The sequence below is a fragment of the Anomalospiza imberbis genome, chromosome 6 (genome assembly GCF_031753505.1).
Source record: "Anomalospiza imberbis isolate Cuckoo-Finch-1a 21T00152 chromosome 6, ASM3175350v1, whole genome shotgun sequence".
In the NCBI taxonomy this organism is placed as follows: Eukaryota; Metazoa; Chordata; class Aves; order Passeriformes; family Viduidae; genus Anomalospiza; species Anomalospiza imberbis.
The window spans coordinates 32,838,989-32,852,172 of record NC_089686.1 but is presented as its reverse complement, the minus strand read 5'-3'; the positions used below and the strand labels follow the sequence as shown (position 1 = coordinate 32,852,172).

General features: G+C 36.7%; 1 protein-coding gene across 22 annotated transcripts in view; it reads right to left on the bottom strand.

Moving 5' to 3' along the window:
• GPHN (gephyrin) overlaps positions 1 to 13,184 on the bottom strand; it is a 279,199-nt gene that overhangs the window by 28,698 nt on the left and 237,317 nt on the right. For all 22 annotated transcript variants that reach the window (XM_068193120.1, XM_068193123.1, XM_068193122.1 and 19 more), the window contains 5 exons: positions 12,676 to 12,768; positions 9,554 to 9,609; positions 4,562 to 4,681; positions 2,073 to 2,131; positions 1,710 to 1,863 (listed from right to left, as the gene is read on the bottom strand). In XM_068193120.1, the coding sequence (XP_068049221.1) occupies positions 1,710 to 1,863; positions 2,073 to 2,131; positions 4,562 to 4,681; positions 9,554 to 9,609; positions 12,676 to 12,768 (482 nt within the window). The remainder of the gene's footprint in view (positions 1 to 1,709; positions 1,864 to 2,072; positions 2,132 to 4,561; positions 4,682 to 9,553; positions 9,610 to 12,675; positions 12,769 to 13,184) is intronic.

The window sequence follows — 13,184 nt, the reverse complement described above, 5'->3', positions numbered from 1 at the left end:
GTATAAAGTGATTTAGTGAATTTAAATTAATAAGATATGTAATGTGCTTGTTTAGTCCAATCTTCCATGTTTTGTATTTTTCTACTGGTTCATGTCTGCAAAACATTTTTACTCCTTTTGAGTACATGGCTTCTAACCAAAGACATTAGCAATCAAACCAAAATCTTTTAAGTTTTCACGTTATTGTTCTCTTTAAATGGTTTTAAGGGAATCTCATTGATGTTGTTAACCAGATTTAAAGAAATTAATGAACATTTTGAAGTTCATTGTTTGCTTACCAAAAAAGATACCTTTTAAATACAACAATCTGCTTCAGATTAATAGACAGAAGCCTTATGCTTAGTTCTTATATCAATTACTGTTTTGGATTAAAAACTTTCTCTCAAGATAGTCTATTGTGGCATTTACCTCACGTGTTATGTATTTTGGAAGCTAAACTACAAAACATACATATGTAAATGTATGTTTTATATATATTAGAAATGCTAATGTAGGACACAAAAGGACAATACAATATTGACAGGAGGTAAATAATAAAACTACTAATAAGAATGTATCTGTCAATAACACAGCATTAGGTAGCAAGGTAAGAATAATGAGAAGTGGAGCATGGTAAATTTTATGCTTTGGCTTGCAGCTCTGTTTCTGTGAAGATTGTCATAGGATGTTAAAGAATGTTTTAACATTTTACAAAAGAGAATGTCTACATCAGTAAAGGACCCTTTAATGACATGCAAGAATCTTAAATCATATGGAATTTACTAATCAGAGAATCACCACCTGCAATCCTTGTAGCTCTATGGATTTATTCCTCAGTTAGTGGTTTGGTTCCTGCATGCTACACCCTGTTTATGCTATGAAATCTGGCAATAATCTGTACCCTAGATGACGAATTTCAACCTACAAAAACTTATCAAAATCTTTCAAAATTGAACATATTCAAGCTGTAGGAGAATAGTTACTGAGTTAACATTTGTGGCTGGATTTGAAAAAGTTTGTCTTAAAGGACAGTCAAAACTTCATGCTGTCTTAACCCACATATCTCAACCCACATGTTCTTTAGGTTTTGCTCTTCCTATTCTTTCTCTGTCCTGCTGCTGGAAGAAGTGAGAGGGCACAGTTGCTGGCCTGGGTCAACACGCAACATATGTAAAGTTAGTAAATTAAGTAATCTTAAACCTGATTTTTCTGATGTAGTTAAAGCAATTATAAAGCTGGTCTGCTGTTCTACCAAAAGGAGAGTGTCTGGATTTCAACATGTGCTACCATAAGAAAGAATACTGAGGCACAATACTGCAACAAGGCATTTGGTAGACCTATTCAGTTTCCCAAGACAGCTTGTCTGCCATTTGTGTTATAGACAGAGAGGGTGTTGCTTAAAAGAAATTACTCTTCAGTCATGACTGGCAACATGAATTACAACCCCAACTACCCCACAGGTTCTCCCTTGGTGGCAGGAGGAAAACAGCTGGGACATGGTTGGATACATTACCAAAATTTTGGCAAAGAGAGTGTGAGACCTGTGAGAAAGCCCCTAAGGGAGAAAACACAAGCAGATTATTATGGGTTAATGCCTCACAAAAATAGCTCATGTCAGCATGAGTTGCCATCAAAAGTGAGTCTGCTTGGGAGTAGGGTAGAAATCACTATCCAAAACATTGCCTCAAAAAAATACAGTATTTCAGACTATAATTCTAAACAATTCTTACCTCATTCCCTGTTGACATTACTGCAACCACTGGAAACTTGTTAACTTCTACTTCAGTTACTCCAACAGTTGCTAAGAGACCAATCTCAGATGGACCCATGTGGGTTCCTTTAGCCAGCACACATTCACCTCTTTTAATGTCATGTCCTATGGGTCTGAAAATCAGGACAGAAAAGCAACACGAAAGAGAAACAGAATGAGATTCAAAGTACCTTTCCTTCATTGGTCCTGCTCCAGGTCAGGAGTGTCCATGGACGCTCCTTAGTCTGACTGTCAAAATGTCAGTACCACTCATGACTGAAAAATTACTTTGAAATTCATCAGCCCTTCAATTCCTAACAGAGGTATTTCAATAAATACAGACCTGATATCTTGACCTGGTCGAGCCTGCACCAGGATTCGAACTTCTAGTTCTTCAGTGCCCTACAAACACAAGGACATCACACATGGTCAGCTAAACTATTCAAATAAGATGTTTTATTTCTCAGAAGTCTACACAGCACTCATTACACTGAGACATTATGGCTTAAGCATCATATTCTTCTCCTGATTTGTTTGTCAAGGTTATAACACAATGTGTGCTAAAACTGAACAGCATTTTAAGAAATACTCTTTATGATGAGCTCACTAGGGGAGGACCAGCACTGAATACGTAGTTTTAGCGTCCCATTTTTTAAAATGATACCTGTGTTTATATAGCTTTCCTGTATACATCGTTGATCTGGTATACTGAGTGGATTCTTTCTATTCCTCTCAGCCAACTTGATCTGGTCAAACCATTTCAAAGATGGTACTTCAAACAGGCCATAAGTCTGACAGACAGTGGGCCATTACATTAGCAGAAAGGTGGAAAGAAGCAATGTGCTGCAGCTGTTTCAGGATTTTCATGTAGATTCCTGTAGTAGATACTCCTACTTGAGAGCCTTGTATGAATCAGAAAGGGGCTCATTCATCTTGTTTATTTACTGTGAACAAGAGACAGTGGCCTGAAGAGTCTGCTGCATTTCCTTGTGCAGAATGTCAATAGTTTGGGGATTCAATGGCACATGACCTCTATCATTAATATTGATCATCACCCTGGGTTGATGATACATACAAATGGGTTGATGATATATACACTCAGTTTTGAAATAGAGCCAGCCTGTCATTAGCACTAAATCTAAACTTAGACTGGAAAAAATTCTGGTTTTACATTATGATGTAGTGCTTATATTTGCAATGTGGTAGTCCTCTCAAGATGAGGTGGGCAATGACCACATAAAACTTGCTCAGTAAGGCTAATGGAATGATTAAAAAGCAGTGAAAGCAATGGGGTATTTTACAGGAAGATAAAATCTACACATATATACCTGTAACCTTAAAGCAGGATTGATAATTTCAATAATTTCCCTGCTAGGAAGAAGGACAGCCTAGACAGCTTGCTGAGTTCATTAGATGTAAAAATCTATGCATTAATAAGATTAATAAGGCATGAGAAGGATCCTGAGAGCGAGTTTCAGTTTTTGCAGACTTTATCAGTTTAGAACACTAGAATTCATCTGCTCACAGCCCAGCTGCAATCACAATGCTGACACTGAGCTGTGGCAAAGTGGAACAGCTTATCAGAACAGCAGCAGCAGAGCAAAGGCTGATTTGAGCACAGAACCATACACATAGTTCATTCCAAAGCTGAACTTGGAAGTTGTGTCAATAAGAGTTGTGTCAATCTTCTCGCCTTGAAGTCTCTCAGATGACAGCAAACATGATGATTGTGCCTTGAAATCACAGCTGGGATTCAGAAGCAAACACAGCAAAGGAAGTCTAAGATGGACTCTTTGGAATAAAGTTGTCTACAGAGAGCTCCTCTGCTTCATAAAAAGCACATTTCACTATGTTGAGACAACTGTGCATACAGAATTAGTACTCCAGTATTCATATTTTTTCTGTGGTTCTTTTTCTGTGTTTTCTTTCTGTGTTCTTATTTGCAGGATCTGTAGGGTAGTCCACTAGTATGATGTAAAGGCAGACTGGAAAATCTGTTCAAAACCAGGCTTATGTCTACATTCTGGAGGAATATGCACCTTATCCATTTCTTGGTTTTCAGAGGTCTTAAATTCAGTAATGTTCTCATTTTAAAGGAGCACAAATGTCTTTTAAAAATCTTAATTGTAGTTTAAAAAAACATTTACTTCCCCTGTTTCATTTTCATGACATACCTTCTTTTTCTAAACAGATTAATTGAAAGGTATTTGTACAAGAAGTATTCTCCAAAATCCACCAAATTCACCTTTGCTGAAACAAGACCAACTCTGATAATACAGAACTGTCTTCATAGCACGGTTTAAAAGAACCCATGCCATCCCATGGATTTTGCAGCACTTTAAACAGTTCACTTTCCCACAGAAAATCATATACAGATTTAATTATATCAGCAGTAATTAATTGTATTATTCTGAGATCAACATGTAATTAAAAAAAAACAAAAAAACAAAAAACCAAAAACATTTCCCCTTCTTATCTGGTGAGATTTCCACTAGCCTGTGTTTTAAAATGTGAATACAGTAGGCATTTGAATTGGACTGTAGGCATGGACTTCCAAGAGGCATTTGCCTTTCACTCAAATCATGCTCCCAAGCTTTTTAGAGTCAGCATTCAACAACTTGGATGCAAAAAATCAGAACAGCAAGGTCTGTAGTACCGTTATCACAGCCTGAAAGTGAGAATTGCCACTAGGAACTGATGCAAAAATCCTCAAATTTCTGAGATTACTGAAGAGCTTTTCTGTATGACTGTCTTTCATATTTACAGGATTGTATCATGTGCCATTTACTACTGCACACAAAAGAAAAATGAGTTTTTAAACTTGTGACTCACATCATCTGATTCCCTGATGAGCTCTGTATCCTCCACTTGCACCACCGCATCAGCACCACATGGAATGGGAGCACCAGTTGTAACACGCATTACCTGACCAGGCATCACAGTCTGAGTTGGCTGAAAAATAAAAAAATCAGAAATTAATCTCTTTTTGGAAAAAAATTCAAGCCACTGGAACTTTATGCAAGTAATCTATCTAAAAGACCAGAATTAATATTTTCAGCATGACTCTTGATATACTGTGAGCAGTATCAAGAAGTAGTACAATAAACTCCAATTCACACCTGGTTTTATTTATATGGCCAAATATTAGGTGGCTTCAGTTTATTCTCCTTATATTTCTATCACATGAACAACTTTCAGAAGAAGGAATTTACTAATACTCAGAAAAATATTTGGCACAGAAAAATAACTGGCTTAAAAATTTAACTGTTAGATAGAAACTTCCATGAACAAAAATCTAGCAGTTCTCAGTACATAAATATTTCTGCAGAGCACTCTGGCTGCCAGGGCTGAAATTGCTTTGGTGGAATTTTTGTTCTGTTTTGTTTTACCAGCACACTATTTATGAAAAACCAACATATAATGGTAACGTAACCAACTGTTTAATTTTTAGACAGATTTCCTAAGACTGAGACAGCTCAATACTAGTCCACAGAGAATATCTATTGAGGGTCAATTTAGAATAGCCTAAAATTGATAATATTCTACAATTCCATAAAGTCACAGGACATTAAAAAGTTTCAGCAGAAGCAGTACAAAGAACAGAAACATATCAGAACAACATGATAAAACAAATGATATGGTTTTAATAACACTTCTCACCAGGCAGACTATTTTAATAAACATTTGTCAAAATCCAGAGTAAAACTGTAATTTGACCATAAATATTAAATAAATAAATAACTAAAATAATCCTAAAAAAATGAAACTAAAAGATGCTGATATGATGACTGAGATTTCATTGCTGGCTCCTCCCAGCACAGAAGTAAGCCTGGCTTATTTAGGTTTCGCTGTTAAAAGTGAACATGTGCTACACAGAGATCTATGCAGCTGTGATCAGAGCTACATATTCTGTACGTGCCACAGTATAACTCATGTGCACATTGACTCTATACTCCATATGCAGCGCTGGAATACATCCAGGACTTCTCAAACTGTAATTAGCACACATTTGGCAGCAACCCACAGGTTGCAGGCAGTACCTCTCAGGACTGTTACCTGCTCCTGCCCAGCAGGAATTTACTCCATGACTTTTGTCAGGAGGCTGACAGACACAACCAGACTCTAGACCAGTCAGCACTGTAGCTGCAAAAACCTGTTTGCCTTGCCCATTCTTCTACTCCACTTCAGCCCTGTCATAACCTCTGAAAGATGAGTTTTACTTTGAAATGTGTGTATTTCACACACTGGGGACAGAAGCCCTAGGAAGACTCTGGGGATGGTTTTTGTCTGGCTTACCACAGTATCACAGTGACCTTTGGATTCCAAGAAACAACTGAGCCTAGAACTGACTGAATCTTAACCCTTTTCTACAGGTAATGGAAATCTAATATCCTTGGAGAAGAACATAAATAAAACCCACACTTGCCATATGTCACAGTTAGTGTATTTTTAGGGCAAGATTCATGCTATCATAATGTAGGTATCTAAACCAGATGACATTAAAAAAAACACTTTTAAGAAAATGGCATTTATTCCTCACCAGAAACTATTCAAGGAGTTGTGGATGGATAGCAGAAATACTGCCATTTATACTAAAGCTGCTTAAAAGGGAAAATAATGCTATCTACTGTGTAATTTTGATTTTTATGAAATGTTACAAAAGGCAAAACTTATGCCTTGGATTATGTATTTTGCATACCACTGTAGATATAATCTAAAGATACATTACAAATAGGTAATATTATTTTGAACTTACTAAGTATTGCTGGCTTAAATGACAAATTTCAGAGGAAAAATGTATTGTATAAAAAATTTCTGCCTCTTAAAATGCATCACAGAGAATACAAAATGTCTACTCCTGCCACAAATCAGAGCCTATGGTGATAAAATGTGCTGTAACTAACCATGTCTTTGGAGTTTATTGTTAGATTAGTTAATTTTTTGAGATGCAATGATGTGATACATTTAAACAAATTCATGATACAATTGCTTTTAGAACTGGTTATGTTGCTCATATATTTAATTTCATTTTTGTCTATTGAGAATTTGATCAGATTAACTTTATGAACAAAAGTCAACCATCAGATTTATTTATGAATCTCCAGGGCTGTGTTCCTCTATGATAGATTTTTTGGAGATAAAGAAATGATTGCTTCTTGGAAAACATATTAATGTGCAAAAATTTCACAGAAGCTCTTCTAAAGGCCTTTGAGATCTCACTTTTACCTGCAATGAGGCAATAGTGGTTTCTGTCCTTTGCCTTCATTACTGATAACCTACTCAATTTTAGTCATGGAATAAAACCCAGAAATAATTTACTAAGTACAGCCCCTATCTCAGGCATTTTCTCCTGTACATGATTACACCTCTCCTGTGTGATTTAGAATCATCCATGCTCCTTTCTGTAAAAAGGCACAAGTTAATGGAATAATGGAAAATGCCTGCTTCTCATTCTAATATTGTAGCTGGTTAGTTGTAGTGCCTCTTACCTTTAGGAAGTCTTGCAGGAATTGCTATGGCCTATGTAAGTCTACAGAAGGAAAACCATTTTTCCTATGGCTGAGTGTGTTACACACAGGCCATTGTGGGTGGCTCGTGACCAGTAATCTCAAGTGTGCCCTAACCTTCCCAAAGCAGGGTAATGTCTGAAAGCTTTCCCTGATATACAATAAAAGGGTTAACATAAACATGACCATCTGGAGATGGAAATCAGAAAACACACAAATTAAAAATTGATACAGCAATGTCCAACTTGGATATATGGCCTCCCTGCAATTCTCAGTCCCATCTTCCTTGCTACTAGCATTTATGTAACCTTTTTCCCTACAGGAGGAGCCAAATCTAAATCTATTTTGAACTCCCTGCTGTGAATCATTCTGTTAATTGGTCTGTAACATGAAAAGCAGAATGTTGCTGCTGAGAGTGACTGAAGGGTGAAATGAGACTGAGGAGCCTTCCAAGGCTATAAATAATTTCTTGGGAAGGAGATGAACCTGAAGATGTGTTTGCCCCAGAAAAAAACTTTGACCAATTATTCTGAGGTCAACAGCCTTGTTTTTCTAACTTGCCACTGGTGTTTTCAGAAATAGTCTCTCTCTGCATGCCTGCTTCCCACCCAATTTTTGCTCCTTGCCAGAGAGCCTTCCTGTTCCCCGTAATCTGGGAGGACAGACTGTCCCTGTAGAGACATTTGTGAGCTCTTGAACTTTGTAGGAGGGAAGCAGCTTCCATTTGCCCTTTTATCTTTTGTACAAACCTGCTGAACTGATTAGGACACTGAAACACTTCAAACCTCTAATGGGAAATACTCCCCATTAGAGACAACTTCAACAGTACCGCTTTTAAGCAACACTGCTGTGATATTTAACTAGCAAAATGGTAATATTGATGACAGGGGAATAGTGATAGGAGTGAAAATTCAGCAGGTTCCTCTGCTGGTTCTTGCTATTTTACAGTGATCATAAAAAGAGTTGTAAAAATAGTTGTCTTTGAATCTTTTGGATTCTGGACCAACGCTTGAAAAATGCAGTCAGGAGGGCTAAAAATATAAGGCAGGTTAAAAAACTGCTGAATTCATTTGCTTTTTTTTTTTTCAGAATTTAAAGTAATTTTACATATTTTGTGCAACTGATCCATTAATCTAAGCTCACATGAATATCAGTACTGAGAAGATGTTTATTATACCCAAGTGTAATTCATAATGGTGGATGGGACTGGAAGCAAAAATAATTTTTACAGTTACTCCTATCATGATTAGCCAAATTAAATGTCTATGACACATTTAAAGACAGTTCCAGACCATTAAAAAAATGAATAATCTTGCAACTAGTAATACTTCTAAAACCTGATACAACTTTTGAAATATGTCAATTTTACTTGGACTTTTTTGTTTAGCAGTCAAAATGGACATACTATAAAATCCTCATTAAAATTGATCAATTCCTTGTTTTGCCTGTTACTTCTCCCTTTCTCCATCATCAGAATTATAAATCAGGACTTAAAATAGCTGGAGAAACACTTTGGACTAACTCACGTTTTCTTGAACACAGCTGCCAGGTACGATTAAATGGACAGAATAACAGTAGTTGAACGTAACTGATTTTTTTCCCCATTACCCCAGTATGAGTACAGAAATTTAATGAAATATGCTCTTGAATTTGAGAACAAATCACAAAATGCATCTACTAATGAATATTTAGTGACCACAGCAGGTCACAAACAGATCAAGCCTCAACTTGCTTTTAAAATCAATCCATGTATCAGCTAAGGTGCACAAACACTCTTCTCACAAACCAGCCTCAAACCAGGTTGCTGCCACGCTTCCTCAAGATTGTTCTGATTGTTACCTATCTGTAAAAGCTTAATAAAAAATTTATACACTTCATTTTGCAGCTATCAGCTTTTGTGAAAAATGGAAGCATCTTATGAAAACAGTTATTGGGCTGACATCCTTAAAAACCTGTCAGCAAGAGGAGGTTAAATCATTCTTTTCTCTGCTTATGAATTGTTGCGCACTAGAAATCTCATGTCCTCAAACATTGGACCAGGGCAGAACGTTACTGTATGCACTCCTATCAGACATGTCAGCACAATGCTCTGAAGTATTCTGGGATATCCTTGTTAGCTCCTTATGTAACTGTACTACCTCACTTTCTGAAATCATGTCCCAAGGCACATAGCAGGAGGGTCAGTACAGATGTGTCCTACTTCACACCACATCCAAGACTACTGAATTTTGAAGCACTAGCAAGGCTTGTAAAAATACAAAGCAAAATCTTACAGAAGAAAAATACATTAAAAATAGAGAAAAGAAATTGTGCTCACCTGCTCACCAGCCTGGGATTCCCCTATGATGAATCGATCTCCTGGGCCATCAGCAGCTGTTAAGAGGGACAACATAAATGGCAAACACGGAACCAAAACAAATGATGGTGTTATAAATAAAGAACAGGAGAAGAGCAAAGTTGATCTAAAGTTCAGTTCTTCAGTGTTAGCATGACTAAGGCTATAGAAGTTCTGCAAACATTTTACCTTTTGGGTCCATTTGAGGTGTGTTTATTATTTTCAAAAACACAATATTTGTGTTTTTCAAGAAAAATATTTGTGTTTTTCTAGAAAAAATACTCTAGAAAACAGATTATTTTTAACTGAAATTTTCTGGGCAGTATGAGGTTATGTAAATGAAGACTAGGAGGAATTACATTAATAACAAAGATTTAAGGGTGTTGCAGATTTAAGGGTATTTCAGCATTGCAATACTGAAAATTAGGAGTCAGGTATCACTGATTTAACAAGTCTTCAGGACTTCCAATTTAGCAGGACTTCCTATTTAGCAAATCTAAGTGTTCAGGACTTCCAGTTTAGCAAATCTGCATTTTTACAGGAACAACAAAGGCACAATTACTAATGATATTTAAACTCCTGCCTGCCTCAAAGGTCTTTCAGCAAGTTGCATTAGTGGTATTATATGGTTTACCATGGTGTAAAGCATATGTAGAGCACAAACAGCTCTGCCTTTCCAAGCACAGCAGTCACATTGCCAAGAGTGCTAAAACAAACTAGGCTCGAAAAACCACATTTAAATCTGCATTATTATTAATTTTAAATCTGTAACTGTCAAAATTGATTTCCTAGAGATGAAATCTAATCAGTGACAACCTTTATCTTAGTAACTTGGGTTTTAATTCAGGAGCCCTGAATATACACCTAGGTAACCTTGTATGGAGAAGAACTACTTTTAGGAAGGATGTCCATTCAGTCTCTGATTTATCACATTTGTACTCATGCATTGACTGCAGCTTTGCAGATCATTACCTATGGTACTTGGCCATGTTTGAAGACTAATAATTAACTTAGTTTTAAGTCTATCACACAGACTAGTCTATGAGCTTTAGAGTGAACTCAAAAAAATAGAAAAGGACTCTTCAACTAGATATCCTGGAATAATGCAGTAATACTACTGAAAAGAGTTGCTAGACCTGCACTGAAAAAAAAAATGTGCTTGTATGATCCAGCAAAAGGAGAAGGAAATCTCTGATAGATAAATTATTTTAAACCTGATAAAATGCTACTGAATTAGATTTTATTCCCCCATTAATAATAATACGGAGACAAAGTTTATAGATGATACACAACTGATATAAAATGGGAAAAGAACAGGAGTTTGGGCAGACATGTTATGCTACTGAAAGCTAATCCTTAATTTTTTTGTAAGAAGTATCCATTAATGTAGTCAATATTATCTCTGCCTAAAAGCTTTTTCTTTTCCATATCCTAAGATAACAGGTTCATAAGAATAATAAGAACAGTACAAAACAGTAAAGAATAGAACTGCCTGATAATTCAGGGCTAACCAAAATGTAAAGCAAATTATTAAAGGCATTGTCCAAATGCCTTTGACATAGAGACAAGCTTGGGGCATCAACCCACTCTCTAGGAAGACTGTTCCAGTGTCTGCTCACCCTCTTGGTAAAGCAATATTTCCTGATGTCAAAGCTAAATCTTCCCTTCCCACACATAATGTCACTGGACACCCTGTACCCTTCCCAGAGAGCTGTAGGGAGTCATGAGGTCACCTCTCAACATACTTTTCCTCAAACAAGACACACCCAAAGTCCTCAGCTGCTCCTCACAGGACATTCCTTCCAGCCCTTTCACCAGCTTTAGTGTTGTTCTCTGGACGCAATCAAATATCTCAGTGTTACTCTGCTTGAATTCACCACCAAAATTAGCTTTTGTGTGTTGGTTCTGAAAGAAGTTGCTGAAAATGGCATTCATGATCACTGCTCATTCTGCATGTTTACTAAGATTGTACTTGTGCTTTGCCTTACCCTGCAGCAATCAGGTTGCAAGACAGCATTGGCTTGATCCCAAGGCCCTTGTCACTCGGCATTCTCCTCAGAGCTCACTCTCTCAGCTTTTCTCAGTGTTACATTACCTGTATTCCTCTGGCTACATATGCACTCCCGAAACCAAATTACTAGTAATTTTGGTCTGTCTGTCTCTCATGCACACTCATCTCATGGACCTGAAACTTTATTTTTATATTGAATGTATGGGGAAGCTACTGGATTACATCCGTTACCTGGGTCTGCAAGCAATTGCTTTCCATGGTTTCAACTGCCAGTAACAAAAAAGATATTTTAATGTCCCTAGAAGAAAGTTGGTTATTGTGTGCAAATTTCGACATGGTGTTATGATGATTCAACCACTACCACATTAAATCACTACTAGTATAATGTTCAGTTCTGTATATTTTAAATTTCCTTCATGGACATATGAGGTGAGCATCATTATTCTTGCTTTATGAAGGGAAAAACTGATGCACAGAGAAGCAACTGGCTCCAAGTGACGTGGCACCTAGTGGCAAAGCAGAGTGTGAATTCAGGTTTCTTGGGAAATCATATTTGCTGCTTGAAATAAATACAGTCATACAACTAATTTTATTTATATATGGTGGCTGCAGTATTTTTAAAGTAAGAACCTCTTCTTTTGAGGTGTTTCCATAAGAGAACATTATGATAAGTTCTTTGAAAATTCTCTGATGTAATCAATATCTGTAACAGTTCAACAAAGTAAAATATATATTAAAAAATTCTCATTAAATCTACAAGGGAGGAATGGAAGATGAATCCGTAATTCAGAAACAGACGTTCTGTTATTGTCCTGATTTTTAAATGTTTCCAAGAAATGCACGAGCAACAGAGGCGCACATCTAGGAGCACACGTGGATGTACATTTGCTCGTGTACACCAGTATCCACTTAAAAGATCTGAACTCAGCTTTGTGGCCTTCCTTCAAGACAGCGCATTTTATATCACTGTGACCTCAGCAATGATCTCTATCAAATCTAAACCAAAATAACCCCTGCTGGATCCAAAACAGGTGAATTAACATGTTATAAAGTAGCAGACATGATACTACATGTCCACAAAGTGAGTGTTTACCTCTGACAGCGTAACCATCTTTTACTGATGCTGGAAATGGTGGTAGATTGTCTTTTGCATAAACATCTTGAGCAAGGACTCGCCCCATTCCATCTAGAAAAAAGAGAAAAGATCACGCTCTGTGTCATTACAGTGAGCGAAAAAGGGAAACAAAGTTAACAGCCGTGCCCTCCAGTAGGTGAAATGTATGTGTATGGGACATATAGATCTCTCGGGCTTTTGATTTTTGACCCTGCATACAGGAAAAAAGACTGGAGTCTGAAAGCGATGATAAAGGATTTGTTTAAGTCTGTGCTCCTGGTTATGGTGAAATTGCTGACAGTAGATTTGAATGTCAAGTATCCAAACCCAAAGGTGATAGCTCTGATTAAGGACCAGATGGAAAAACAGGTATTTGTTTCTTCAGGACGAGTTTTTCCCCTAAGATCTCTTAAATAGATGTATTTTCTTTATTTTTCTTTATTTGAATTTTTATTAATATTAAATTCCTTTTTTAAAAACTTGTAAAA